We start from the raw sequence: 26,719 nt of genomic DNA on the forward strand, positions 1-26,719 counted from the left end.
ACTGTCCTTGGCTACTGTTAGTCTCCTGGAGAGTTGTCTTTAGGTCTACAAACAGTTGGAATCCACCAACACAATACACTTTTCTTGTAATTCCAACACTTGGGAGGCAGACTGCAAGTTCAAGGCCAGTTAGGCAATAGTATAAAACAACAACAAAAACACCTTCTCTATGAGTTTAAGGCCAGCCTGGTCTACATAGCTCATTCTAGGCCAGCCTAGTCTACATAGTGATTTCTGTATCAAAAAAACAAAACAAAAAAATTAATTATGGTTGGAGAGATGGCTCAGTAGTCAAGAGACTGGCTGCTCTTCCACAGGACCTGGATTCAATGCTAGCATCCATATGGCAGTGAACTATGACTACAGTTCCAGGGGATCTAGTAATAGTACCCTCTTCTGACACCCATGGGTACCAGGTGTGCATGTGGTGCACACTGGCAGACATATGTGCAGGCAAAACACCCATACACATAAAATAAAAATAAATGTATTTAATTACTTAAAAATTATGGATAGCCAGGCGGATCTCTGTGAGTTCGAGGCCAGCCTGGGCTACCAAGTGAGTTCCAGGAGAGGCGCAAAGCTACACAGAGAAACCCTGTCTCGAAAAACCAAAAAAAAAAAAAAAAAAAAAAATTATGGATATATGTATGTGTCTGTAGGTATGTGCACATATGAATGAGTGTAGGTGCCCTCAGAGTCCAGAAGATATTGGATCTTTTAGCACTGGAGTTTCTGGCAGTTATGAACCACCCAGTGTTGGTGCTGGGAACCAATAGGGTCTTTTGCAGGAGCAGTATGAGCTTTTAACTGCTGAGCCAGCTCTCCAGCTCCTATCAGGGTCTCATGTAGCCCAGGCTGGTTTCCAACTTGCCACATGGTTGAAGGGAACCTTGATCATTCTTATCTATCTCCAGAGTACTAGATTACAGATTCATGCGACCACACCCAGCTTTGTTTTGTTTTGAGACAGGATTTTGCTTTAAGACACTATATTAAAAATTATTTTTGTAATGTTTGTGTGTATATGCACAGAATGGCATGCCTGTGGAGGTCAGAGAACAACTTGCAGTGGTTGGCTCTCCTTCCATCATGCGAGTCTCAGGGATTGAATTCAGGGCATCAGGCACTTTTACCTGCTGAGCAGTCTCTCCAGGCCTACCCTTGCTTTGCATCTCATGCTGGCCTTGAACATGCAAGGGCCCTTCTGCTCAAATTCTTCAGTGTTGGGCTTACAGGTATATGCTACACTACTAGCTTTTTTGGGGGTGAGGGAGGCAGACAGTATTTGACTACATAGCTCTAGGCTGGCCTACAGTCTTCTGCCTCATGAGTGCTAAGATTACAGGAGTGTGCCACCATGCTCAACTTCTTTGAGAGTTTTAGCCATAAAAAGATTGAACACTGGGAATCGGGCACTTATAAAACAGTAAAGGATTGGAGTTGAGAGACTCAAGGAGGCTATTTTTAGAGTCCCCATTGGAGGAGCTATCACTGGGGCCTTGGCAGCTAGGAAGTCATTATTGGCATTGTGACCCACACGGCTGCTCTTTACCACTGATGTAGCAGCTGGTGGCTAGACATTCACTTTTGAAGAGCAGCAGCAGCCACATCCAGGAGCTCCTTGGTGATCTGAGGTCAAAGGCCAAGCTCTTTAGTCAGGAGCTGCTTTTTTTTTTTTTTTTTTTTTGGTTTTTCGAGACAGGGTTTCTCTGTGTAGCTTTGCGCCTTTCCTGGGACTCACTTGGTAGCCCAGGCTGGCCTCGAACTCACAGAGATCCGCCTGCCTCTGCCTCCCGAGTGCTGGGATTAAAGGCGTGCGCCACCACTGCCCGGCAGGAGCTGCATTTTAACAAACTCTAATTTACATGTGTGTGGATGGTCTGGTCATCTTGATTGCTTATTGGAAGGGAGTGGGGGATGTTTGTTTTCCCAACTCTCAATCTAGAAAGGGTGGAATGGAGACTGAAAGAGCCCATAGGCCGAGCTGGCCACACTTCTGCATCCCCCAGATATTTGTACCTATTCACCTTCCTTTAAAAACTAGTAATAGCTGGGTGTGATGGCACATGCCTTGGATCCCAGCACTCAGGAGGCATGGGCAGGCAGATCTCTGTGAGTTCAAGTCCAGCCAGGGCTACATAGTGAGAGCCTGTCTCAAAAGAGCAAATGAACAAAAAAACTTGAAATAGCCGGGCGGTGGTGGCGCACGCCTTTAATCCCAGCACTCGGGAGGCAGAGCCAGGCGGATCTCTGTGAGTTCGAGGCCAGCCTGGGCTACCAAGTGAGTCCCAGGAAAGGCGCAAAGCTACACAGAGAAACCCTGTCTCGAAAAACCAAAAAAAAAAAAAAAAAAAAAAAACTTGAAATATACAAGTAATAGGGCCTGTGAGATGGCTCAGCAGGTCAAGGTACTTGCCATCAAGCTTGGCAGGCTGAGTTCTGTTCCTGGGACCAATATACTGGAAGGAGAGAACTGACTCCTAGAAGTTGTCCTCTGATGTATGTATGCAAGCACACATACAATTAATAAAATGTAATAAAAATTAAACACTTCATATAACAGCTTAGCCTACATAGTGTTGTGCATCCTGTCTCAATCCATTACGGGAGCTTTTTACATCAGGAATCATGTTGTCCTTTTCAATATCCATGCAGTACTTCATTATATGGTTTAAAAATGCTCAGGAACAGCTGGGTATGCTGGCACTCACAATAATCCTTGCATTTGGAAAGTAGAGGCAGGATGATCAGAAGTTTGAGGAATTTTTACCTACATAGTGTTTGAAACTAACATGGGCCACATGAGACCCTGTCTCAGAAAACCAACCAATCAAAAGAAACAAACCAAACTAAACAAAAACCTAACCTCATGAGGCTGTGTTAAGTCACTGGGCACATGCTAATGGAACCAGTGGTTCACATTTGTCTCTTGCCGCCTCTGTCCCCAGGCCTTGTGTATATGTCATCTCTTTTAACTGGAACTGTAGCCAACTTCACACGAGTGAACTCAGGCTCTGAAAGGTTAATAGTTCATCATCTAAGAAAGTACCTTGTTGGCCGGACGGAGGTGGCGCACGCCTTTGATCCTAGCACTCGGGAGGCAGAGCAAGTGAGTTTGAGGCTAGCCTTGTCTACAGAGGGAGATCCAGGACAGGCACCAAAGCCATACAGAGAAACCCTATCTCAAAAAACCAAAAAAAAGAAAAAAGAAAGCACCCTGTTGAGATTTTTTTAAAAAGGTCTGAGTGTGTGCCCATGCCAGCGTTCACATGGAAGTCAGAGGACAACCTTTGGATTTTATTCTCTCCTTTCAGTGTGGGTTCTGGGGATGGAACTCATCAGCCTATGTGGCGAGTGCTTTTACCATCTGGTTTGCTCCATTTCAAGACTTTTATTATTGTTTTTAATTTTTGAGACGGGTCTCTAGTCTGGGTTTCATGGGACTTCCCGGGATTCGTAGCACTTTCTTCTGCTTCAGCCTTTGAGGGGCTGTAATTACAGGTATGCGTCAGCCTTGCCCCATGAGACTTGAATCCAAGTCTATTAACTTCTGTAATTTATTTGACCTAGTTACACAGCATCTCAGTGTTAGGAGTTTTTTTTTTTTTTTTTTCCCCTCTTTTTGAGACAGGATCTTCATGAAGCCCAAGTTGGCCTGGCCTCAAATTTGCAGCAATCCCTTTGCCTTAGACCCAGAGTGCAGGCTAGTACCCCATGCCTAGCTTCAAAATGGTAGGACTTTGGTGCTGGAGGGGCTCAGCAGTTAAGAGCACTTGCTGCTTTTCCAGAGGACCTGTGCTTGATTCCTTAGCACCCACATGGTGGCTCAGAACCATCTGTAACTCCAATCCCACTTTCCCTTGACTTCTGTGGGCTGCAGCAGGCACTCAAGTGATACACAAACATACATACAGGCCAAACATCCATATAAATAAATAAATGTTTAAAAGCAAATAACAAAATTAAAAAAGAACAAAATGGTAGATCTTAAATACTTTGTATTATGCTCTGTGAAAAGAGGCTTGGATGTTTGGATAGGCATTAAGGTAATTTTCCTTTTTTCTGACTCAGGTATCCGGCTCACATTGAAGACATTGACTACGAAGAAGGGAAAGTTCTCATCCATTTCAAGCGTTGGAACCATCGTTATGATGAGTGGTTTTGCTGGGACAGTCCTTATCTCCGCCCTTTAGAGAAAATTCAGCTGAGGAAAGAGGGCTTACAGGAAGAGGATGGATCTTCTGTGAGTAGCCCATCAGTGGAGTTCTGTGCTGAGTGAGACTGATCAGCAGCAGGCAGTTTGTGTCTAGCCTTTGATCTTTAGTGGGCAAGTCAGTACCCACTGGTGAGCAATCCTTGCCTTGGCCTGTGGTGGTAACCATGTGCTCTCTGTAAGAGTCTAGTTTTTACTTGTTTGATGAAATTGATGTGGTAGAAGCTAACTTATATTGGGGTTTCATCCATATGAATAGGATCTTATGTCTCTTTTAGAGAACACTGTTTTCCTAGTTTCTGAAATACTGCTGGGTATACAGTAGGAATATTTGTATAATAAGCCAGGTATGGTTGCTCATCCTAGTACTTGGGAGGCCAAGGTTCATGGATTGCTGTGAGTTTGAGGCCAGCGTGAGCTACAAAGTAAAGACCTTGTCTTAAATACCCCCTGTACCACTTCTCCCGTGCCAGGAATGGTGATACATGCCTTTAATCCCAACACTGAGGATGTGGAGGCAGAGGAGGGTCAAAAGGTCAAGGACTCTGTCCAAATAACCAAACCAAACCAGTGGCACTGTTATCTCAGCACGTGAGAGGCAGAGGCAGGACACTTGTACAGCTTGAGGCCAGCATGGTTTACATGGCAGGCTCCAGACCAACCAGAACTATATCATGAGACCCATCCTAAAACCAACGATAACTAAAACTATCTAGACCCACTGTGTCTAGAATGTTGTATACTAGATAAGGTGTCCATGAAGATCTCCAATTGTTTGAGCAGTCATTTTATATGTGGATCCTGAGTTTGTTATACAGTCTTGTATAAGCCCTGGAGAACTGTTTTCATCATTGTGCCTGGAGCTTTAATTACCTTCAAAATGACACACAAACCTTTACTTTTGTTTAAAACAGACATTGAGACATTTGCGGTAGCCTTTGCTCTGGGATCTGACTCAGCCTGGATTCTGGTTTCCATTTTAACCTCACTGAGGAACTTGAACTCTGGCTGGCCTTTTTGTTTTGCTTTTTTTTCCTTCCAATTTAGGATTGTTCACTATTATTCCATTTGATCATTCCATGTTCATCCTCTAGAATTTATGAATGCAAACTATGTGCTGAGAAAAGAGTATGAAATAGGAAGGTGCATGAGTGCCTCCTTTGGTCAGGGACCTGGCAGCAGTGTGGGTGCCATGAAATGCCATGAATGCTGTTTCCCAGAAGAGGAAGTAGCCTCATTTCTTCCAGCTCCTAAACTAGCCATGTTCTCTGGTAGCCCTGGGATCCTAGATTCCCTTTCATTATGAATACCAGCTAGGGGAAGATTGTCTTGGTGCTGTTCTGTGCCTGTGCAGACCTCCCTGGCTTAGGGACTCTTAGGTCCCAGCCTTATCTATCTATTTATTTATTATTAGTTAGTCTGTTGTTTGAGACAGGGTCTCACTATGTAGTCCTAACTATCCTGGAACTCACAATGTAGACCACATTGGCTTTGAACTCACAGAGATCGTCTGCTTCTGCTTTCGAACGCTGGGATTAAAGGTGCACGTGACAATGCCCAGATTTTTTTTTTTTAAGATTTATTTATTTTATGTGTATGGGGTTTGCATGTGTGTAAATATTTGGTGCTTTTAGAGGTCAGAAGAGGGCATCAGATCTCCTGGAACTATAGCTATAAAGATGGTTGTGAGCCACTTCGTGGTTACTGGAAACCAAACTCAGGTCCTCTGCAAGAGAAGCAAGCACTTTTTTTTTGAGACAGGGTTTCTCTGTGTAGCTCTGGCTGTCCTGGAACTCAATCTGTAGATGGGGCTGGCCTTGAAGTCATAGAGATTTACCTGCCTCTGCCTCTGAAGCCACTACCACCTTGCTGAAGGAAGTTCTCTTAACCCCTGAGCTGTCTCTCCAGCCTTCTTACTTCTTACTTTTGGCTCTCTGTGCTGACCATCAGAATCATCTTGTGTCTCAATAGCCCATTCCAATCCACTCTTGTTGGTCTGGTAAGCATGCAGGTAAACACACACACACACACACACACACACACACACACACACACACACACACACACACACACGTGCATGTATGCATATATGTAGATGCATATATTCGTATATGTATATATATGCATCTGCATATATGTATATATATTCTTCTACGAGTGTTTGCCTGCACGTATATATACTGTGTCTATGTGTCTGAAGAGGCCAAACAAGAGTGTTGGATCCCCTGGAAATGGAGTTAAGACAGTTTTGAGCTTCCATGTGATGTGGATGCTTGGACCCACATCCCAGTCTTCTGCAAGAGCAGCAAGTACTCATAACTACTGAGCCATCTATCCAGCTCCAAGTGTTGTCATTTTTTAATTAAAAATGATATTTGTTTGTGTATGTATGATACACATGTGCAGAAAAACTTTCAGGAGCTGGTTCTTCTCACCATGTGGGTCCTGGGGATTGAATTTAGGTTGTTGGGCTTGTGACCTGCTGAGTCATCGTGACTGACCCTTTTTATTTATTTATTTTTTAAAATTTATTTATTTATTATGTATACAGTGTTCTGCTTGCGTATATCCCTTCAGTCCAGAAGAGGGCACCAGATCTCATTACTGATGGTTGTGAGCCACCATGTGGTTGCTGGGAATTGAACTCAGGACCTCTGGAAGAACAGCCAGTGCTCTTAACCTCTGAGCCATCTCTCCAGCCCTTGACTGACCCTTTTTAAAAAACTTATTATTTTATTAAAATTATTTATTTTGTGTGTGTGTGTTCATATGCACTTATACCACAGCATAGGTTTTAAGTGTCAGAGGACAACTTGCAGTTGTCTTTTGCTTTGGCATGTGTGTCCCAGGGATAGAACTCAGGTTGCCAGGCCTGTCCGTACTTGCCTCATCCACTGAGCCATCTTGTCAGCCCTTTGTTCATTTTTGAGAATCTTTCTGTGTGGCCAAGGCTGGCCTCACGCTCCTTGTCCTTTTGCCTTAGTGTCCCCCGGTGCTAGGATTACTTGTTTCCAGCACTCTTACAGCCCTCCCTTACCACTCATGCCTCCCAGCGGCTTTTATGAATTGTGCTATGAAGTACACCCTATGGAATTCTGTTGGTAACTGGACATTTACTTTTTTTTTTTTTTTTTTTTTATAGGAATTTCAAATAAACGAGCAAGTGCTTGCTTGCTGGTCTGACTGTCGATTTTATCCAGCCAAAGTCACTGCTGTGAACAAGGATGGTAAGGGGTTGCAATTGCAGTTTGTTTGTTTTTTCATTTAATAGTGTATCAGTATTTATTGTCTAGGAATGATTCTTTTCAGTTAATATGCCTGGCAGTAGGAAGAGATTATAAATGGAAAGAAAGCTGGATACAAAGGATGGATCTGCCCTAGGTTCAGTCCCCAGCACCAGAAATAAAAGAGAGGGAGGGGATTAATTCCAGTCATTATTTCCTCAGCCAGTCACAGTGGACTCTGCTGAAAAGCCTGTGGGTCCTTTCTATCTAGAACTTCTTGGTATTTTGGTGAAATAAATACCATGGTTTTTTTTTTTTTTTTAAATATTCGTGAACGACTTACAGATTAAATGGACATCAGCAGACATTTGAAAATATGCTTTGTGGATGGATGCAAGGTGATTTAGGGTGGAAATTGAGGGCTTGGATACAGAACCCCGAGTGTCATTGCCTTGCTAGAGTTTTGAAAATGTGGGAATACAGGGCAGGGACTTTGATCCAAAAAGATGCATTTTTTGAATGTAAGGGAGTGGTATGGGGAGAAGTTCCCATGATCAGAAGGGACTTTGGGTCCATGTGGTTTCTTGTCCTTAGCATATTCCAGCAGGATGTCTGTGCTGTGCCCTCATCTCTGGAGGGAATGTTTTGGGCAATCAGGGCCCTGCTGTGTCAGGTCTGGAGGCTGAGGATGCAGCTCACTGATAGAGCACTGGCCTAGCATGCATGGTGCCCCGGACCAGTCCAAAGCCCTGCAAAGGAGAGGAAGAACAAATCAAAACAAAGCAGAAAGCCAACAGCAACCCACACTGGTCTTCTGTTGTTGTTGTTGTTTTTGAGACAGAGTCTCACTGTGAAGCCTTGGCTGGCCTGGAACTTACTGTGTAGACTGGCCTGGTCCAGAACTCATAGAGATCCCTGTGCTTCTCTGCCTCCTGTGCTGGGATTAAAGTCATGTACACCATGCCTGGTCCACATTGGTTTTTCATTCCATGAAATTATTTAGCTGTTTATTCAGTACTTTGCCAAGTGTTGGGATGATTAAGTTTTGTCTGAGAGTGGTTGACATTGTCTAAAGAAACCTCCCAAGTGAGGTTCCATCTTTTGAGCTGTCTAAGCAATTACTGATTTTCCAGTTCGCATAAAGTCCATTTGGATAATTCCATCTTTCCCAGTTACGTTGTATATATATAAGCCCATGTTCAAAATAACATCTCTGATTAGTGGTTTTCACATATATCTTATCAACAGACAGCTTGTTTTGGGGAAAGCTCACATATTAAACCACTGCAAGTCCTCTTAGGAACAGACATAGTTAGGCCAAGATGCATTCTGCCTCTCCAGATTTCAAAATGGTCTTCATTTACTGGCTTTTGTAGCCATGCGCGCTTTAGGTTCATAAACGGCCAGAAAAGCTATCGGGTGATTAGTGCTGGTCAAGTCATGTTCTCCCCTCCAGAAAGATGCACTGCAGGTGTTCTCTTGGAGAACTTCAGGCCTTCAGCTGGGATGAAAACTTAGGGGTGTCCCATGAGTCACTCCTTAGATAATGGCAGCAGTTAGACGGGAGATGGCCGAGTCCATGGAGGATAGAACTGGAATAGAATGACTGGGATCAGATGCACAAGGGCAAGGGAAGGGCCCATGAAGAGGATTTTAGGAGCTTTGTGGCGGTGGTGGGGGGAGTGATCTCTTAGAAGAGTAGAGGGTGGCTTCATAGAGGTCACAGAAGTCCTAGAACTGACAGTTAGTGTCTAGTATGCAGAGCCCTGAGCTCGGCATATGACAACAACCAAAAGTCCTAGTAATGCAGAACAGAACAATGGGGCTGGAGCATAGTGCAGGAGCAGGATGGTGCAGGCAAATCCTAGTAAGGATGAGAAGGATGTGGCTGTGTGGGATGGCTGTGAAGTTTTTTTGAAGCAATTATTTAAGGAATAAACATCATTAGCCAATTATTGGCTATAGCTAATTAGCAGTTTTAAACAGCCTTTAAGCTGGGGCAACTACAGTTGGGCATGGTGGCACATGCCTGTAATTCAGCATTTGGGAGGCTAGACTGGAGGATCCCAAATTGGCATCAGCTTTGGGCTACATACTGTTAGAGGCCAGCCTGGGCTACACAATGAGACTCAGTCTTAGGGAAAAACACAACACAACTAATCAAATCAAACAGTAATAACAAAATAACTGGGGTAACTAAAACATTGCAAATGTAAAAAATCCTTTCTATTGTTTCCTTATGAGCTCATTATAGGGCGGCCGTGGGCTTCTGAAGTGGTCATTGGCTATCCTGGTGGGTTGGTTCTGTAGCTCTGAATTAAGTCCACCTGCTTCATTTACTTAATTGCAGGGCATGGGGACTGAGTGGGGATTTCTGCCAAGGCCTGTTTATATTGTGTTGCCAGCCTTGCTAGTTCTTGAGACCCATTGGAAGGGGGTGAGAGGATACGGAGTGGGCCAAATCCTGAGTAGGGGGTTAGCAAGGCATGCTGGGAAAGCTGGCTTTTGTAGGAGCTCAGGTCTGGGCCTACTTTGGAAGTGAAGCCAGTGATTTTTTTTCCTGTGAGCTCTGTCCCCAGTTCGTAGATGCTTAGGTGCTGTCTCCGGGGTTAGTTAGCTTTTGTTCTTGGGTCTGGTAGAGTAAGTAGGTGAGCTTCCTACTTCATGCTGCTTTACTCTGGGACTTGTGGGCTTGTTTGTCTTGCTTTGTTTTGAGACCAGGGCTGGTTCTGGAACCTGTGGCACTTCTCCAGCCTCAGTCTCCCAAATGCTGGCATTACAGGCGTGTGCTGTCTTGCCCCGACATCCTCTTTTTCTCCCTTTGCCCATCTTTCTCTGGTTTTTAGAGACTGGGGATTAAAGAATCCTAAGGCTTCATGCATGCCAGGACAGTGCTCTATCACTGACCATCTTCAAGCCCTTGGCTTTCTTTTTATTTCTACCTTGGATTTCTCTACCTGCCTCAGTTGGTTTTCTCAGTAGTCACATGGGCCCTGTGAGGAGGAAGCATTCTGTTGGCAGGGTGCCCTTTGACTTTTCTCTAGGCTGCTAAGAGGAAGTAGAACACAGTGAACGGCAGCTTGTGAAATCATCTGTAGTTTAACGTGTTTTGTTTTTTTTTTTTAGCCCTGACTCTCCTGGAACTAGGTCTGTAGAGCAGGCTGGTCTCACAGAGATCTACCTGCCTCTGCCTCCTCCTGAGTGCTGGGATTAAAATCGTGTACCACCACTGACCAGCTGGTTTAACTTTGTTGCTCTTAACTTCCTGGGAGGTTTTCCTGAAGCTGAGCACTGGCTGAGCAGGCTGTAAGGACTGTGGACAGAGTAGGGAGCCGCAGCTACTGTCATGGGGGTCAGACATGGTTAACCAGCCCTAAAGAACAGCTCAAGAGTTTCTTAGGACATTGCTTAACACTTGGAAAAGAGGGAGAACAGTGCTTGTCATTGATAATGAGGCTTTGGGGTTTTGTTTTTCTTTGAGGGAGATTCCCGGATCCCAGGCTGGCTTTTGAACTTCCTGTGTAGGTAGCTGAGGATGCCCTTGACCTGTGACCCTACTGCTTCTACCTTCAGAGTGCCGAGACTAGAAAGTCCTTTCACCCCACCTGGCTTTTGTTTTGTTTTTGAATTAGGATCCTACTCCATACTCCTGGCTGGCTTGTTTTTACTGTGCCGCCAGTGCTGACCTTGAGCTCATAGCAATCCTCCTGCATCAGTTTCCCAAGTGCTGCTATTACAGATGGGGGCCACCATGGCCAGCTTTTTACTGATTCTTTGGCAGTGGAAAAAGAGCCTCATTTAGAGTGAAGCAGCCTTAGTTGGTGTCTGTGTTAGACCCCCACTCTCAATGTATGGAGGAGTCAAAGACAGGATTCTGCTCAGAGAGATAGATGGATAGATAGGTAGGTAGGTAGATAGATAGATAGATAGATAGATAGATAGATAGATAGATAGATAGATAGATAGATGAGAGAGAGAGAGAGAGAGAGAAGGAAAGAAAGGAAGGAAGAAAGAAAGTGTGTGTGCGCGCGCACCTTTGGTGAGCTGACCTTGGCTCTTGTCCTGGGCTCTTGGCTCCTCTTTCAAACATTTACCCCCTTTGAGATAGTCTGGCTAGGTTGCTGAGGCTGGCCTTGGAATTTTGGACTTAAGTGCTCCTTCTGCCTCTGCCTCCCTAGGAGTTGGGTCTCCAGTATATACTGCCATGCTCCCTGTCTCCATTTTCGTTCAAGGAAGTCAGAACCATGTAACTGTGAGGGCTCTGTGCCTCAGTGGAGCACCACTGCTCCCAAGGCTTTCTCACTAAGGAAACTACACGTGGTTAGCATTTGAACCAGACAGGTGATTGTTCTTCCTATTGATCTTATGTTGCCCAGGCTGGCTTGGGACTTTGCTATGTAGACCAGGCTGGCCTCAACTTGTAGCAGTCTTTGTGTTGCTGCTTCCTGAGTGCTGGGATTAAGGGTGAGTGAGGGCACTAAGCAAGTCCTCTTCCTAATTAAATGCATATTTCTAGGTCACGTGCTCCCCTTTCCACCAGTTTAGTCTATTTTGGGCCAGTGCCTGGAGCTTGTGTTTATAACAGGAACTGCTATGGAAGTGGTCTCAGGTCTCTGCAGAGCAGTTCCTTTCTGTATTTTCTTTAGCTGTCACTGAACCGACATTGGGTTATCGGGAGGTTGGTACCTTGTGAACAGCTTTGCAGAGAGGGAAATAAAAGGAAGACTTAGGCCCACATGTGCAGGATCTGACTTGGTTCTCATTAAACTGTCTGTGGAGGGAGTTCATGGCCCTCTTCTTTCAGAGTGACCTATGGTGGTGGTATATTAAAGCCACTCACTGATCTTTTTCTCTGTGACAGTCTCTGTGCTAAGTTGTTTCCACACTTCCACACTTGCTTTTAAGTCTGGGTCTCACTGTGTAGCCTACGTTGGCCTAGAACTCAAGACTTTCTTGCTTCGCTTCCCAAGTGCTAGATCTGTGCTTCTGTATTTAGTGGCATTTGCACATTTATCTCATCTAGTCTTCCTACAGATGTAGAAAGGTTATTACCATCAAAGTTGTCCTCATTTTATATGTGAAAAATTAAGCTCACAGGAGAAAATGAACATGAATGAACACAAAGACCATAAATAGAGCTGAGGTTTGAGGTCTGTGAGGCTCTAGAGTTTCTGAACTGTATCTCTGTAGTTTAAGCCTGTTTCTCCAGAGGATGCCAACAGAATTTTCCTGAAAGGTCACAAGTTGTCCAGTGTTTTAGTTAAGTTTCTATTGCTGTGAAGAGACACCGTGGCCATGACAACTCTATTTATAAAGAAAACATTTAATTGGGGTGGCTTGCTTACAGTTTCAGAGGTTCAGTCCATTACCATCATGGTGGGGAGCATTGCATCGTGCAGGCAGACATGTTGCTGGAGTAGCTGAGAGTCCTAGGTCTTGCAGGCAAGAAATCGACTGAAATACTGGGTGGTACCATGAGCATAGGAAACCTCAAAGCCCACCCCCACAGTGACACACTTCCTCCAACAAGGCCATGCCCACTCCAACAAAGCCACACCTCCTAATAGTGCCACTCTCTATGAGATTATGGGAGCCAATTACTTTCAAACTACTACATCCAGTATGCTTAGGTGTTCACTAGTCTCATGCCAGAAAGGGTGTTAAGTGTGCCCAATCTTCTTCTTCTTTTTTTTTTTTTTGAGACAGAGTTTCTCTCTGTGTAGCCCTGGCTGTCCTGGAACTCACTTTGTAGACCAGGCTGATTTGGAACTAAGAGAGCCACCTTCCTCTGTCTCCCCAGTGTTGGGATTAAAGGTATAAACCACCATAGCCCGGCGTTGCTTTTTTTTTTTTTTTTTAAGATAGGCTTTCATTGTGTAGTTATGGACCATTTGCTACTTTTGATCAGGATTCATTTGAGCAGTTAGAAATCAGAGAAGGAATATAGGTTTGGTGGTGCAGGCAGACAGAAACCGAGGAAGGAAAATCATAGTTCAAGGCCAGCCCGGTGTTGGAAATAAGATGGTAAATTCACAAGACTAGTGAAAATAAAGCAATTTTTAACATGTAATTCCACAGAAAAGACATTGGCATAGAGAAAAGGCAAAAGTGACTGGCATGCTGATTTCACACAGACAGTGGTTTCCAAAGTTCCTGGATGCTAGAAATTCTGGTCTTTTCTCCTATGTCAGGACCCCTTCCCCAGTTACCTGTCTTACTGGTTTAGGTCACAAAGCCTTGTTTATTGGATGACTTGGGGCTTCTGATCATGGGCTCAGTCATGTAGAACCAAACCTGTAGCTTTCCACCTCTAAATTCTGAGACAGGGTGGGCCTGGCGCCTCCTGCCCTATCTCTACTCAGTGAATTCTAAGCACGCCTGATGCTGAAATGGAGCACAACAATTTTTATTTCTTACACTGGGCAACTTAGTGAGACCCTGGGTATGTGGCTTGGGATGAATGGTTTGGGAAACTTTCTGTGGTGGGAAGCAAAGCCAGTATGTAAAATAGCTCAGAAGAAAAGGCTTGGGGAGGAAAGCCCTTCTGTCATATGCATGTCTGTGTTCAGATGCTGAGGCACTTCTGTGGCTGCTTTCAGACAGGCTGGCCTTGTCCCCCCACCTCTTGAGTCCATAGGCCACCATACCTGGTGGGAAAACATGTGGGTTTTGTTTATTTTTGTTTTTGACTGAGTCTCACTATGTAAGCTAGCTCTGGCTGACCTGGAACTGGCTATATAGGCCTTAGAAAGGCTTGCAGAGCAGCTGAAGCTAGATTCTCACCCCCTTCTGCACTCTGACTGCTTAAGATCATCTGTTATGATGAGTTCTTAGCCCCAGAGCCAAGACCTTCCTTTGCTTGACCTTGCACTGATAAGGGCTGCTTAAGCTAACCACAAGGTATGGAGCCCTTCTATCAGGTTAGAAGAGATAGGTCAGGCAACGTTTTTCTTGTTATTAGGGTGGAACTCACCTTCTGACTGCTGTGCATGAGCTCCATCCTCAGCCGAGGGTGTATTTATTTTTGCTTCTGTCACATGTTTACATGTTACCTGTTAGATATGGTTTGTGGCCAGCAGAGCACTCTATTATCAGCCATCCATGGAGGAATTCCACGAGGAAATGTTCTTTAAATTTTTTTTTTCTTCGAGACAGGGTTTCTCTGTGTAGCTTTGGAGCCTGTCCTGGAACTCACTCTGTAGCCCAGGCTCGAACTCACAGAGATCCACCTGCTTCTGCCTCCCGAGTGCTGGGATTAAAGGCATGTGCCACCACTGCCCAGCAAATTTTTTTTTTTAATTGTGTGTGTGTATACCTGCAGAGTCCAGAAAAGGGTGTCAGATCCCCTGGAGCTGGAGTTACAGGCTTTTGTGAGCTAGCTGATGGGAACCGAACTGAGTCCTTCTAGAAGGGCAGAGCCTGTTCTTATCCACTCTCCCGCCCCTGGGAAAATGTTTAAGTTCTACACTGAAAGATTTGGGGCCTTGCTTCAGAAGTGGGGTGAGGTCATTGTCATGCCTCCTTCTCTTCTCTTGTATTTGTAGGAGTGAGGGAGGAAGCTTCTAGATGATGCCTCTTAGTCCTTTGGATATCAAAAGGGTCAGGAGTAGTATATTGCTGTGTAGCATTGGAGCCTCCAGGCCTTTGGCCAGAGTTTGGGTCATTTCATAGTGGCCAGCTGGTGTTTGGACCTATGGTTTGGACTGAGGCATCAGGGCGTGGACAATGGGCAATAGGAAAAGAACTGGTCAGAGGTCAGCAGGCAGGTATGGGTTCTAATTCTAACTCTTTTGTTGTTGTTGTTTTGTTTTTGAGACAAATTGTTACTTGGTGTCCTAGGATGGTCTTAACAACCTACTGAATGCCTTGATTGCAAGCATGAGGTGTTATTCCTAGCTTTACATTCTGTTTTAGATTTAATGTGCAGCTTGGGTCCTTCTCATGTAAGGCTTCTACCGTTGGGGAGAGTTAACTTCAGAATAAACCCCAAACAGCTGAAAATTGTGGTCCATTGCTCTACTTTTTAGAGCTTGAAAATATCTTTAAAAATGGCAGTCCCCCTTCTCCCCCCTGCTTTCTTTTTTGAGTCAGTCTATCACACTATATCCCAGACTAACTAGAACTCAAGGCAATCCTCTTGTCTTAGTCTCCCAAGTGTAGGTACTTGTCATCATGTCTGATGACTGTTCTCTCTCTCTCTCTTTTCCCCCACAAGACAGGGTTTCTCTGTGTAGCTCAGGCTGTCCTGGAACTCTCTCTGTAGATGAGGCTGATCTCCAACTCAGAGATCCACCTGCCTCTGCCTCTGAAATGCTTGGATTAAAGGCGTGCACCACCGCCGCCGCCGCCCGGCTGACTGTTTTCTTTTTAATGTAACTGAATTTTCCTTGTCAATAGTATAGTCTTGGGTGCTTGCCAGCACACTGAGTGTTTAAGATTGAAGGAGAGGGCTGGAGAGATGGCTCAGCAATTAAGAGCACTGGCTACTTTTCCAGGAGACTGGGGTTTGATTCCCAGTCTCCACATGGTGGCTCACAACTGTTAGTAGTACCAGGGAATCCAGTACCCTCTTTTGATCTCTGTGGACACAAGACACATACGTGGTACACAGACATATGTGCAAACACCAATACACATAAAATTAAATTGAATTTAAAAATATTGAAGGAGAGCTTGATTTTGATGCTGCCATTTCTGAGCTTTATCCCTAGGTAGCCAGAGATACGTTGTACCATGTTGAGAGGTCTTTATTTACTTGTTTGTTTAGTAAATATTTAGTATATATATTTGTGTCTGTAAAAATCCCTCCCCATGTCCCTCCGCTCACCACCTTATCTTTTGAGATCAGGCTTCTTACTGAAGCTTGAACTTGATGATTTGGCTCCAGTAGCTGGCCAGCAAGTGCCAGGGATCTCCCTGTCTCTGCCTCCTAAGGACTGCTGGGGTCATAGACTACTGGGGTCAGTCTTTTTCACATCAGTACTGGGGCCCTTCACTGAGCCATCTCCCTAGCCCTTGAGAAGTCTTCGAAAGTTGGATAGAGGGTCACTGCTTGTCCATAATCCCAGCATTGGTGAGACTGAGGCAGGAGAATCACAATGAATTTGAGGCCAGCCTCAGCTACCTGATAAGTTCAAGATCACCTTGGGCTACAGAGTAAGACCCTATCTCAAACAACAATAAACAGGAACCGCTCCCCCTCCACAAAAATAAAACACAAAAAAACAGGAGGAGGCCTGGAGAGATGGCTTAGTGGTTAACGAACTGCCTGCTCTTTCTAAGGACCCAGGTTTGATTTCCAGCAACCGAATGGTGGCTCACAACCATCTGTAACTCCAGTTCCAGGGCATCTGACACCCTCTTCTGGCCTCTCAGCCACTGAAAACGTGGTACACAGACATATATGCAGGCAAAACACCCATATACATAAAATAGAAATAAAGGAAAATAATTAAAATAAATAAATCTTAAATCCCAAAGAAACAGAAAGATCTGTTTAGCAGTCTGTAGCAGTTGATCACCGAGTAGGCAGGGAAAGACAGGAGCTTACACATTTGCTGTCATGACCCTTAAGAAAGTCATCACTGAGCTACCTATGTAGAGAATAGTTATGCCTTCTTTCCCAGGTTTCCTTTGTCGCAGCCTGAATCTGACTGCTGCTGTTTTACTTGGCCAAGCCTGCCTGTGTGTTCTGATAGGTTCCTAGCCAGTTTCCTTCTGTAGTGATGACACCTGTGTGGTAACGGTCTGGGGTAGAGGGCCAGCAGTAGCTGCCAATTGCCTTCCATGGTGGTTCTCAGGTTTATGTCATCAGGACCACCTGGAGGACTTGCTTTAAAACCCACATGTGCACAGCTCCCAGCATGTCTCATTTGTGTCTCCGAGGTAGGGCTGGTGAACCGCACTTCTCAGAAGTTGCTAATGTCACTGGTGTGGAAGCTTTGAGCACTGGGCTGTTGTGTGCTATGTGAGGAAGAAATTGTGACATAGTCTCTGATTTTGAGAACCTTTCATTGACTCAGGAGTGTGAATTTCTGCAGATGGTGAATGAGGATTTCAGAGCAGAGGGAACTGGCTAGCAGCTGGGAAGCCAGGAAGCTTTTACAGAACTGTTACATTGCCGGTCATTTGAGCTGGCTGCCTAAGGCTCACTGAGTGGTACATTCTAGGTAGGAAAATACTTCTGTTACAGTTTGGAGACGGAGCTGGACATGGTGGCCTGTGCTTGTAATCCCAGCACTCCGGAGGTTGAGGTAGGATAATAGCTGTGGATTCAAGTCAATCCCTGCTACACAGTGTGTGCCAGGCTAGTTTGAGTTACATTTTGAGACTCTGTCACAAAACGAAACAGCTTGTGAGTTGGTAAGAGCCTTCATCAGCATACAACTACTATTTTCAACTACATAATCTTAAAATTTTTTTTTATTAAAAAAGAGGAGATGGAAATGTTACAGGTGTTTCAGTGGGTAAGTAGTGAGTCACTCTGCTGGTGGGGATTTGATTGATTAGAGAGGTTAGCATGTACAAGGCCCTGTGTTCAATCACCAGCACCAACCAAGAAATCCACAAACACACCCAGATTGTATGGGTTTCTAGCTTTAATTATTTCACAGGGTTCCTATTGAACAACTGCCAGACAGCTTTAGTGTGTTGGCCAAGATAGGCTCACAGATTTTAAGGCTCACATAACCTCTAAAAAACTTGATTACTGCCCTTCAAGACAGAAGGATCAAGTAAAGATTAAATTGCAAATGCCACTCACCAAGAAATTAGTCAGTCTGCATTTTCCTTGATTCTTGTTTTACTTTTTTTCTTGGCTCAAATTCAGTGTACATAATTCTTATTTTAATGAAACAGCATAAAAATTTTAAAGTGGATTTTGAATTGCGTAGATAAAAAGCAAACAATCTGACCAATAAACAGGAAGCTAAACTTGCTAAATTTGTGTGTGTGTGCTAGGAATTGGACTCAGGGTCTTGCTCATGCTAAGTAGGTACTTTGCTGCTGTGAATCTGCCCTCAGTGTGATTCTTAAACTTTTTTTTTAAACACACATACATTTATTGTATTTGGAGCTCCTTTGTGTGTACTCTTTAAAAGTTGCTGCTTTCATGAAACAGCAAGTTAAAATCATATCTTCTTGACTTTTAGGTACTTACACTGTGAAATTTTATGATGGAGTAGTTCAAACTGTCAAACATATTCATGTCAAAGCTTTTTCCAAAGATCAGGTGAGAAATGTGGTTTTGTGCTTTGTGTTCTGAACTATGCTAACATTGTACTTTTGTTTCTCAAATAAAGACATTACATGTTTATGATGACAAGTCTTTATTTCCTCCATCTGACAGTTTCACCAGAAAGTAATAACACAAGTTTTCAGAAGTTGTAATATTTGTGTTGCTTTGTCCTTTCCTTTTAACCCAGATTTTCTTCTTTAAAAATGCTGAGGACAGTCCCCAGTGTGCGCTCTGTTTTCCTCATCTTTTCTCAAGTGTTCTGCCTCTGTCCCTTTCCCATCTTCCTGCACCCTCACCCAGCACAGGGAGTTTGAACCCTCGAGCACTAGAACACACTTTCTCCTTGTCTAGCTGTGTTCCTGACATGACTGAGACCATGACTTGGTAGCTTCCACCTGCCTTGCTGTACTTGGCAACCACTTCAGCTAGACGTGCCTGCTTTGAAATGGAGTGTGGTGATGACCCCGTCGCCTTGTCTGAGCAGAGAGCCTGCGTTCTGCTCCTAAAATACAGCCCCAGAGCTCTGACCTCTCGAAATACTTTGACTTCTCCCCCTCAGTCTCTTTCCTCCTTATGTTTTAATCAAACCAACATTCATTTACTGATGTTTTGGGGGCTGTTTTAAATTCTAATAGTTAACTGATGAGACAGCTAAAGCAAGTTAGCCCAAGGTTTTAGTTCTCTGGTCCCTCCCTGCGGACGGGAGTGGGACTGCGGATGCTGGACCTGTTGGGTCTTTCTTGTAACGATCAGGTGCTTCCACTTGGCACGGATTTCACCAGATTTTCTGTAAATAAACATCGAGGCAGGAGAGCTTTCAAGGAGCCTCGCTCGGGAACATTTTTGTCTTTGCCAGTTCTCCTCTAAAGAATACTGAGAAAATGCTGAAGCTTTACCCCGATGACTGATGCTTCTTTTGCCTGCCTCTCGGCATCTAGGAAGCTGCACTGGTGCACAGCTGACTGTGCTGTGTTGGCCTTACATTTGGTGTTTTTGTCGTGAAGTTTTGTAGAATGAGTTGATACAGACAGAAGAACTGCAATTTTATGAACCTGCATGGAATTGGTAGATAGATAGATAGGTCCTGAGACTCCACAGTTCCTGATAACAAAAGTTCAGTTTTTTGTTTTTTGTTTTTTTGATTGTATTTTGGGATAGACTCTCACTCTGGCCCAGGCTGTGCTCTAACTCAGTGATCTCTTGCCTCACCTCCCAGGTGCTGGGAATAGAGGTATGAGCCATGAACCGATAGAGTTTAACTGTTTATTCAGTAAATTGAATATGGGCTGGACGTAGGGCCTTACTGAGGGAAGATTTATAAGCACTTCCCTTCTCAGTTCCTAGCTGCCTCTGAGTGTCTCACCTTACTTCAGTCCCAGCAGGCCATCAAGACAGACAAGAAGCTCCAAGACATGCATGTGTAGACACACACACACACAGACACACACACAGACACCCACCCCTACACCTACCTGCCAAGAGGCTGTAGTCCTTTGGCTCAAGATGACTCAAAACTACAAGTTTTTTATACAGTATTGGAATAGGTGAAATGTTCACTGTAGAACCTCGTTACTCTAAATGTTTTAGTAATTTACACGAGTTACCTTTAATTTTCTGAGTTTATTAAAATAATATTTACTTGTAGAAAATCTGGAAAGTACTAGAAAGCAGAAGGAAAGCAAAACCATTTTGATGAAGGGCTTCTGCTTGTTGTGTATTTGACACTTGGTGTCCGTCCTGCTGGTGTATTGTTTAAATGTGTGTGTTAGTTCCAAAATTAAAGTCAAGTGCATGTTACTGTCTATCACTTGTTCTTTTCTCTTAACAATATAACATTCCCCAAAGTTCCTTTGTCCTCTGAAGTTACAGCTGTTTGGTAGCTCTACAGTCATCTGTAGTATGCATGTAGTTATCCCCTAAGTGGCTTGTTTCCAGGTGCACATCAGGGTGTTTGTAGCCAGCTGTGAAGTTTGATCATTCTATTAGCAAACTCTGTTTCTGGAAATTCATTTCCCCTCAGAGGTAGGAACTTTCAAGACGTTTGACCCGAACTGATGTCACCCCTTCCAGAAGGGGTGCAACTGCATGCCTCTGTTAATTGTTCCTCTCAGGGTCCGGCTCCTTTCAGAATAGTGTTGGGACTTAAAAAAAAAAAAAAAAAAAAAAAAAGTCTCACTGTTGATAACTTTTCCCTGAGGGACAAATTTATCTTCAGCTGCTGAGCATTTAAAGATTCCTTTCCTGCTTCTGGAGAAATCAATGCACTTAGAATGTGTGTGCTAGGGATCCCCTGGGAATATATTGTGGAGATGGATCCCTACTCTTCTCAAGGGGGATTCATACATAAATAAACTTAATTATAGTCAGAGATTCTAACTTTCAGAGTCAGCTATATTAGGGGACAGTCACACTAGGGCACAAGATTTCAGGACACATTTTAAAGTGATTTACACAAATTAGAAGAATACTACTTTTCAGTGGAGAAAACAGCCAACAGCCCAGGAGCCCTGTAATGTAAGTGGCTTGCTGGAGTGAACACAGCTATTAACCCAGAAAGGAAGCTGAGACTTGAGACCTTGGTCTGGCTGGCTTGGGCATTCTGAACAGTGTCCTGTTAAGCCTCCAGTTACCAGTTGGTTTTCTTCTATGTAAAACTGGGCAGCAGCATACACTGGGCCTTTGAAAAGCCCTGGATAAGAAGGTTAGAACACTACTGTTAGAAGCACTGCTTCCAGGCAAGGGTCCCGCTAGTTGACATTCCTTTTAGTCTTATGCGGCCTCTCCGTCATAAGGGAGATTGCAGAGTCTCAGAAGGATTGAGACTGGCAATTGTGTTTAAATGCAGGGGTGGTTCTCAAAGCTCAGATGCTCTCCTCAAAGCTCAGATGCTCTCCTGGTTGCTTTGCTTCGTGTGACCCGGCCTGTGTCCTCTTAGTGTCTTCATTGTCTGCGTAAGTGTGCAAGCAACCTCCTGATTGTGTATTTGCAAGTAATCACAAAGTGTTTCATCGCTATTTTGCTCATTTTAGAATATTGTGGGTAATGCTAGGCCTAAAGAAACAGATCACAAAAGTCTTTCATCATCATCTGAGAAACGAGAGAAGTTTAAAGAGCAGAGAAAAGCCACGGTCAACGTGAAGAAAGACAAAGCGGAAAAAGCCTTAAAGACAGAAAAGCGGCCCAAACAGCCTGACAAAGAGGGAAAGCTGACCTGCTCAGAAAAGGGCAAAGTGTCAGAGAAAAGCCTTCCCAAGAACGAGAAGGAAGACAAAGAGAACATTTCCGAGAATGACAGGGAGTACCCTGGGGATGTCCAGGTGGAAAAGAAGCCTGAAAATGACCTTGTGAAGAGTCCACAAGAGAGCCTGAAGGAGCCAAGAAGAAAACGAGGCAGACCCCCTTCCATAGCTCCTACTGGTGAGTTTCCCAAGTGGGCTCTGCAATGGGTGATGCCAGTGTTCTTCTGTGGCCTTTGTGGTTCTTTATGCCTTCTGTACTTCAGTCCTTCATGTTTGTGACTTGCTTGTGACCTGAAAACAAATCATGCCTGTGGAGCTGAGTTTCAGTGAGGTGTGTGTCCAGGTGAACATGTTGGGAATGTGGCCATGGCTGAGCTTCGGGGGTGGATACCCCATCTTCCCTGAAAGAACCAAGGGAACTGAGGCCTTCTTGTGCCTGCTCCCATGACCTCAGTCTGAGGAAATAACATCCTAGTGGGCAGACGCGAAAGAGAGGAGAAGAGCGGGAGCTGGGGCGACAGGGGCTGGAGTACAGGGAGCAGTAGGGCACGTTCTGAGCCTTCGTGAGGCCCTGGGTTCAGGCCTTAGGACCCAAACCAAACACACACAAACATGAGCCTCTGAGGGATCAGGGTCAGAAAGCGTTAGAGCTGGAGGCAAGGGCACATCTTGAAATGGAGCTCTTAGGGGCATTGTGGCTCACACCTGTGATACTAACACTTGGGGAGCAGAAGCAGGAGGATCATTAACTCAAGACTAGCCTGGCTTCATGATGATGAGACCCTGTCTCAAAAGACATTGAGTTTTTAAAAGATGTTTATGGATGGGGAAATTTCAGTCTAAATAAAAACATAATTTGGTTAATTAAATTGAAAAGAGTTAAGGATCAGTATAGATTTAGGGAATAATACCCAAATTTTTTAAGTATTTAAATAAATACTTTATTTAAAGAAAGTGTAAACTCTGAGGTAGGGGATTGTCATAAGTTCAAGGCTAGCCTGGGCTACATAATGAGTTCTGGGTCAGCCCATGCTAGAATGAAACTTTGCCTCAAAAAGCCAAAAAAAAAAAAAAAAAAAAAAAGAAAAAAGAAAAAGAAAAGAAGAAGAGGTGTAAGTTTGGAATTCTTCTAGAATAACCAAGAATGAAACAAATTTGGAATTCTTGCCAAGCCAGACATTCATTCTTCAGGTGATTTGGTAGCAGGAAGAGCACTCGCCCTGGATGTCTAGATGGAACCTGCCCATGACTGAGTGTATTTGTGGTTTTTAGACTTTCTTCTTTGCATATTCTTTGCATGAACAATGAAAAAACTGTGAAGCCCATCACATTTCCAAGCAATATGTATAATTTGGTTTTTGTTTTCAGTTGGGCTGGGACTGGGACATAGCCTTGCACATGATGAGTACATGCTTTACCATTGAGCTACAGCCCTAGCTCACAATATCTTTTTATTTTCCCAATACAAGTTTAAGCAGTTTCAGTAGATAATTTAAAATGTAGAATTTGACATAAAGTATATTTTGCCAAACTAGAATAATAGTCCATTCATTGACACCTGGTAGAAAAAGTCTACCTTAAGTTACTTCATTCAGATGAATGTATGTAGTAGTATATCCTTCTCAAATCTGAGTTCTAATTTTATAGGAAACTAGAAATAGCCTGATTTGTCTTCAGGTGAAATACGTGTCTCCCCTCTTAAACAAAACCAAAACCAAAAAAGGTTGGTAAAGCTCTTGTTGCATGTGCCTGCTAACCTGAGTTTAGCTCTCCAGAACCCACATAAGGGCCAGACACTGCATGTCTATAATCCTAGATTACTCATCCCAGGAGATTGAGTGGAAGCTTGTGGGCCAGTCACCTTGTCACATACAGCAAGGGATAGCTAGAGACACCCTGTTTCAAGGTACTGATTTCCTGGATTGTCATTTGATCTTCACACTTGCTCTGTGGTTTGCAGGGACTTGCATTCACTCACGTTCATGCAGTCTCTCTCTCTCTCTCTCTCTCTCTCTCTCTCTCTCTCTCTCTCTCTCTCTCTCTGGGACTTGCATTCACTCACATTCATGCAGAGAAAAATATTTCTCTCTCTCTCTCTCTCTCTCTCTCTCTCTCTCTCTCTCTCTCACACACACACACACACACACACACACACACACACACACACACACACACCAAAATTAAAAAGTCTTGGTTTGTTTTGTTTTTTTTTTTTGAGACAGGATTTCTTTGTATAGCCCTGGCTGTCCTGAAACTCACTCTGTAGACTAGACTGGCCTTGAACTCAGAAATCCTCCTGCCTCTACCTGTTGGAATTAAAGGTCTGTACCATCACCAAATCTCTCTCTCTCTCTCTCTCTCTCTCTCTCTCTCTCTCTCTCTCTCTCTCTCTCTCTCTCTCTCTCTCTCTCTTTCTCTGGCAGTGTTGGGGATCCAACCCAGGGCCTTCTGCATGATAAGCAAGTCTGAGCCTGCCATTAAGCTACACCTGTAGCCCTCTCTGTCTATATTTTATATTGACTACATGTGGAAATATTTTAGATGGATTGGTTTAAATAAAATATATTAAAGTTAATTTTATTTTTTAATTTCCTAATATGATTGCTTAAAAGTTTCTTACATGTGGCTTACATTTGTTATTCTCATTGTATTTCTACTGGACAGCATTGTCCTTAAGTTGAATTGCTGTCTTGACTGTCTTTCGAGAAAGAATTAAACACCAATACCAAGGCATGCATGGCTCTTGATGACCTGACCTCTCATTGAGAGTGGTACTAGCTGTATACTGTTCTTAGGGAAATTGAGAAAATACCCTGTGTGTCTTGTTTTCAAGTAAAGAATGAAGAACGAATTGGGACATCTGAAGGTTTCAACCATCCTGGGTAGCACACCATGTTCAGATGGGGAGTGAGAAAGATGCAGACTTTTCCCCCATTTGGGGGATTGAACCCAAGGTTTGTTCACGTGAATGCTTCACAACCCACACTGCATCTCCAGACCCCAAAGCAGATATTCTGTTGAAAGTTTATTCTGGAGATATAAAGGTATTCTGGAGAAGGACAGGTTATACAGGGAAAAAGAAGAGATAGAAAATGTGAACTGGTAGAAACTGAACTCATTACAGTTCAGTTTAGCTCTTCCTGCTGCAGCTTAGAGCCTTTGGAGTGTACTGAGGTATCTGTGTCCCAGGTCACAGACTCTTCCCATGGAGCCATCCATGGCTTCAGTCCACCCTGCATTCATTTATTGCTTTTGTAAGTGGGTGAGTGAATACCAGCTAGCACACATTTTAAAGAGGGCATTTTCCAAGTTTCCTGTTAACCGGACTGAGGCATTTGTAAGATCAGGCTACGCTTGTGCCCGAGTACTCCCTGATCAGTATCTGTGGAGACCTTGGACTCAAGACTGTTAACAAGCTTCCCTGGGAAAGAGTTAGGGAAACACTGGGGTTCTGTATAGGTCCTTGTTTGTATGTGGTATCAAAAGGAAGGTTTGTCTGGTGCTGTATACATAGTTCAGGCACCCTTAAGAAATTAAGTAGCCTGGGTTCATTGACCCACTGGAGTTCTGAGCTTCCTAGATTGCACAGATCTGATTGGGAGCAGAATCTGAGCTGTGTAGAATGGATTGGTTTGTGTGACTCAAGCTTGGATCCAAGTTTCCGCCACTTGGAATAGAATAATGTTGGGAAGATTGAATATAGCAAGAGCCAAGAATGGGGGTTGCCTTCTCAGAGCTGGACTCTGCCTCTCTCCTTCAGCCACACGGAAGCTGCTGATCTTAGATAGGTCTTTTCTCCTTTTCCTCTCATTTGTTTCCTATCCTCCTTTTCCTGTCTGTGGTCCTCTTCTCTCTTCTTTTGCCCTCTTTTAGTCCTGCCTTCCTGCCAGGTTCCCTAATCTTTCTTCTGTCTCTTTGGATTTTCATCTTCAGATTTGGGGAGAGCATCTTGTGCTTTAGTCTTAAAAATAGAGAATGAAGCATCTCCAGGGGCTTAGTGTCTACAACTGCTGGGTTAGTGATCTGCAGTCCTGCCTGGGGCACGAGATTTGTGTTGGCTTTCATTTCAATCTTCAAAACAATACAAAACAGAACAAAACCACCTAGAACCAGTGACAGTTGATTTAGCAGGTAAACACTGAAAACAGTAATTAAGCCCTAACCCGGACACACATTTTAAGAGTGAGCCTGCATGGTGGGTTCTCTAAGTACTGGATAGGTCAGGGTTTGTTTAGTTTTAGTTCTTTCCTTTTTCTGGATAGGTCAGCAGGTTTTGAAAAGATTTGATGCTCAAAATGCCTGAAGCAGTCAGGCACTGGTGGTGCAAGCCTGTAATCCCAGCACTTGAGAAGTGGGGGTCATTTTTGACTACATAGAGATTTCAAGGCCATCTATACCAATGGGTCTCAACTTTCCTAATGCTGTGACCCTTTAATACAGTTCCTCATGTTGTAGTGACTCCCTACTATAAAACTATTTTCATTACTACTTTATAACTATAATTTTGTTACTGTTATGAATTGTAATGTAAATATTTTTGGAGATAAAGTTTTGTCAAAGGGGTTTTGACCCACAGATTGAGAACCACTGATCTAGACTATGTGAGATCCTGGTCCCCCACAGTGCTCTTTCCCAGGACTGCAGGAGTCTTAATTGGTAGTGACTGTCTGTAACCCCAGGAAGTAGAGGCAAGAGGATCAGGTGTTTAAAGTCACCCCTGGCTATATATCTAGTTCAAGACCAGCCTAGGCTCACTACATCAGTTTTTTCCTCTCCTCCAAATAAAGCAAGACAGCAGGAGCAT

The 26,719-nt window shown here is 43.9% G+C and overlaps 1 protein-coding gene across 5 annotated transcripts in view; it reads left to right on the forward strand.

Annotated features, from left to right (window-relative positions):
• Positions 1-26,719, forward strand: part of Phf20 (PHD finger protein 20) — a 117,259-nt gene that overhangs the window by 52,172 nt on the left and 38,368 nt on the right. For 2 of the 5 annotated variants that reach the window (XM_052723476.1, XM_052723477.1), the window contains exons 3-6: positions 4,075-4,246; positions 7,359-7,443; positions 18,591-18,670; positions 21,706-22,093. In XM_052723476.1, coding sequence (XP_052579436.1) covers positions 4,075-4,246; positions 7,359-7,443; positions 18,591-18,670; positions 21,706-22,093 — 725 coding nt within the window. Of the gene's footprint in view, positions 1-4,074; positions 4,247-7,358; positions 7,444-18,590; positions 18,671-21,705; positions 22,094-26,719 lie in introns of those variants that run through there. The other 3 variants (XM_052723480.1, XM_052723479.1, XM_052723481.1) reach the window with 3 other exon arrangements.

Source organism: Peromyscus californicus, unplaced genomic scaffold (genome assembly GCF_007827085.1).
Source record: "Peromyscus californicus insignis strain IS unplaced genomic scaffold, ASM782708v3 Scaffold_7__1_contigs__length_154581171, whole genome shotgun sequence".
Taxonomy (NCBI): domain Eukaryota; kingdom Metazoa; phylum Chordata; class Mammalia; order Rodentia; family Cricetidae; genus Peromyscus; species Peromyscus californicus.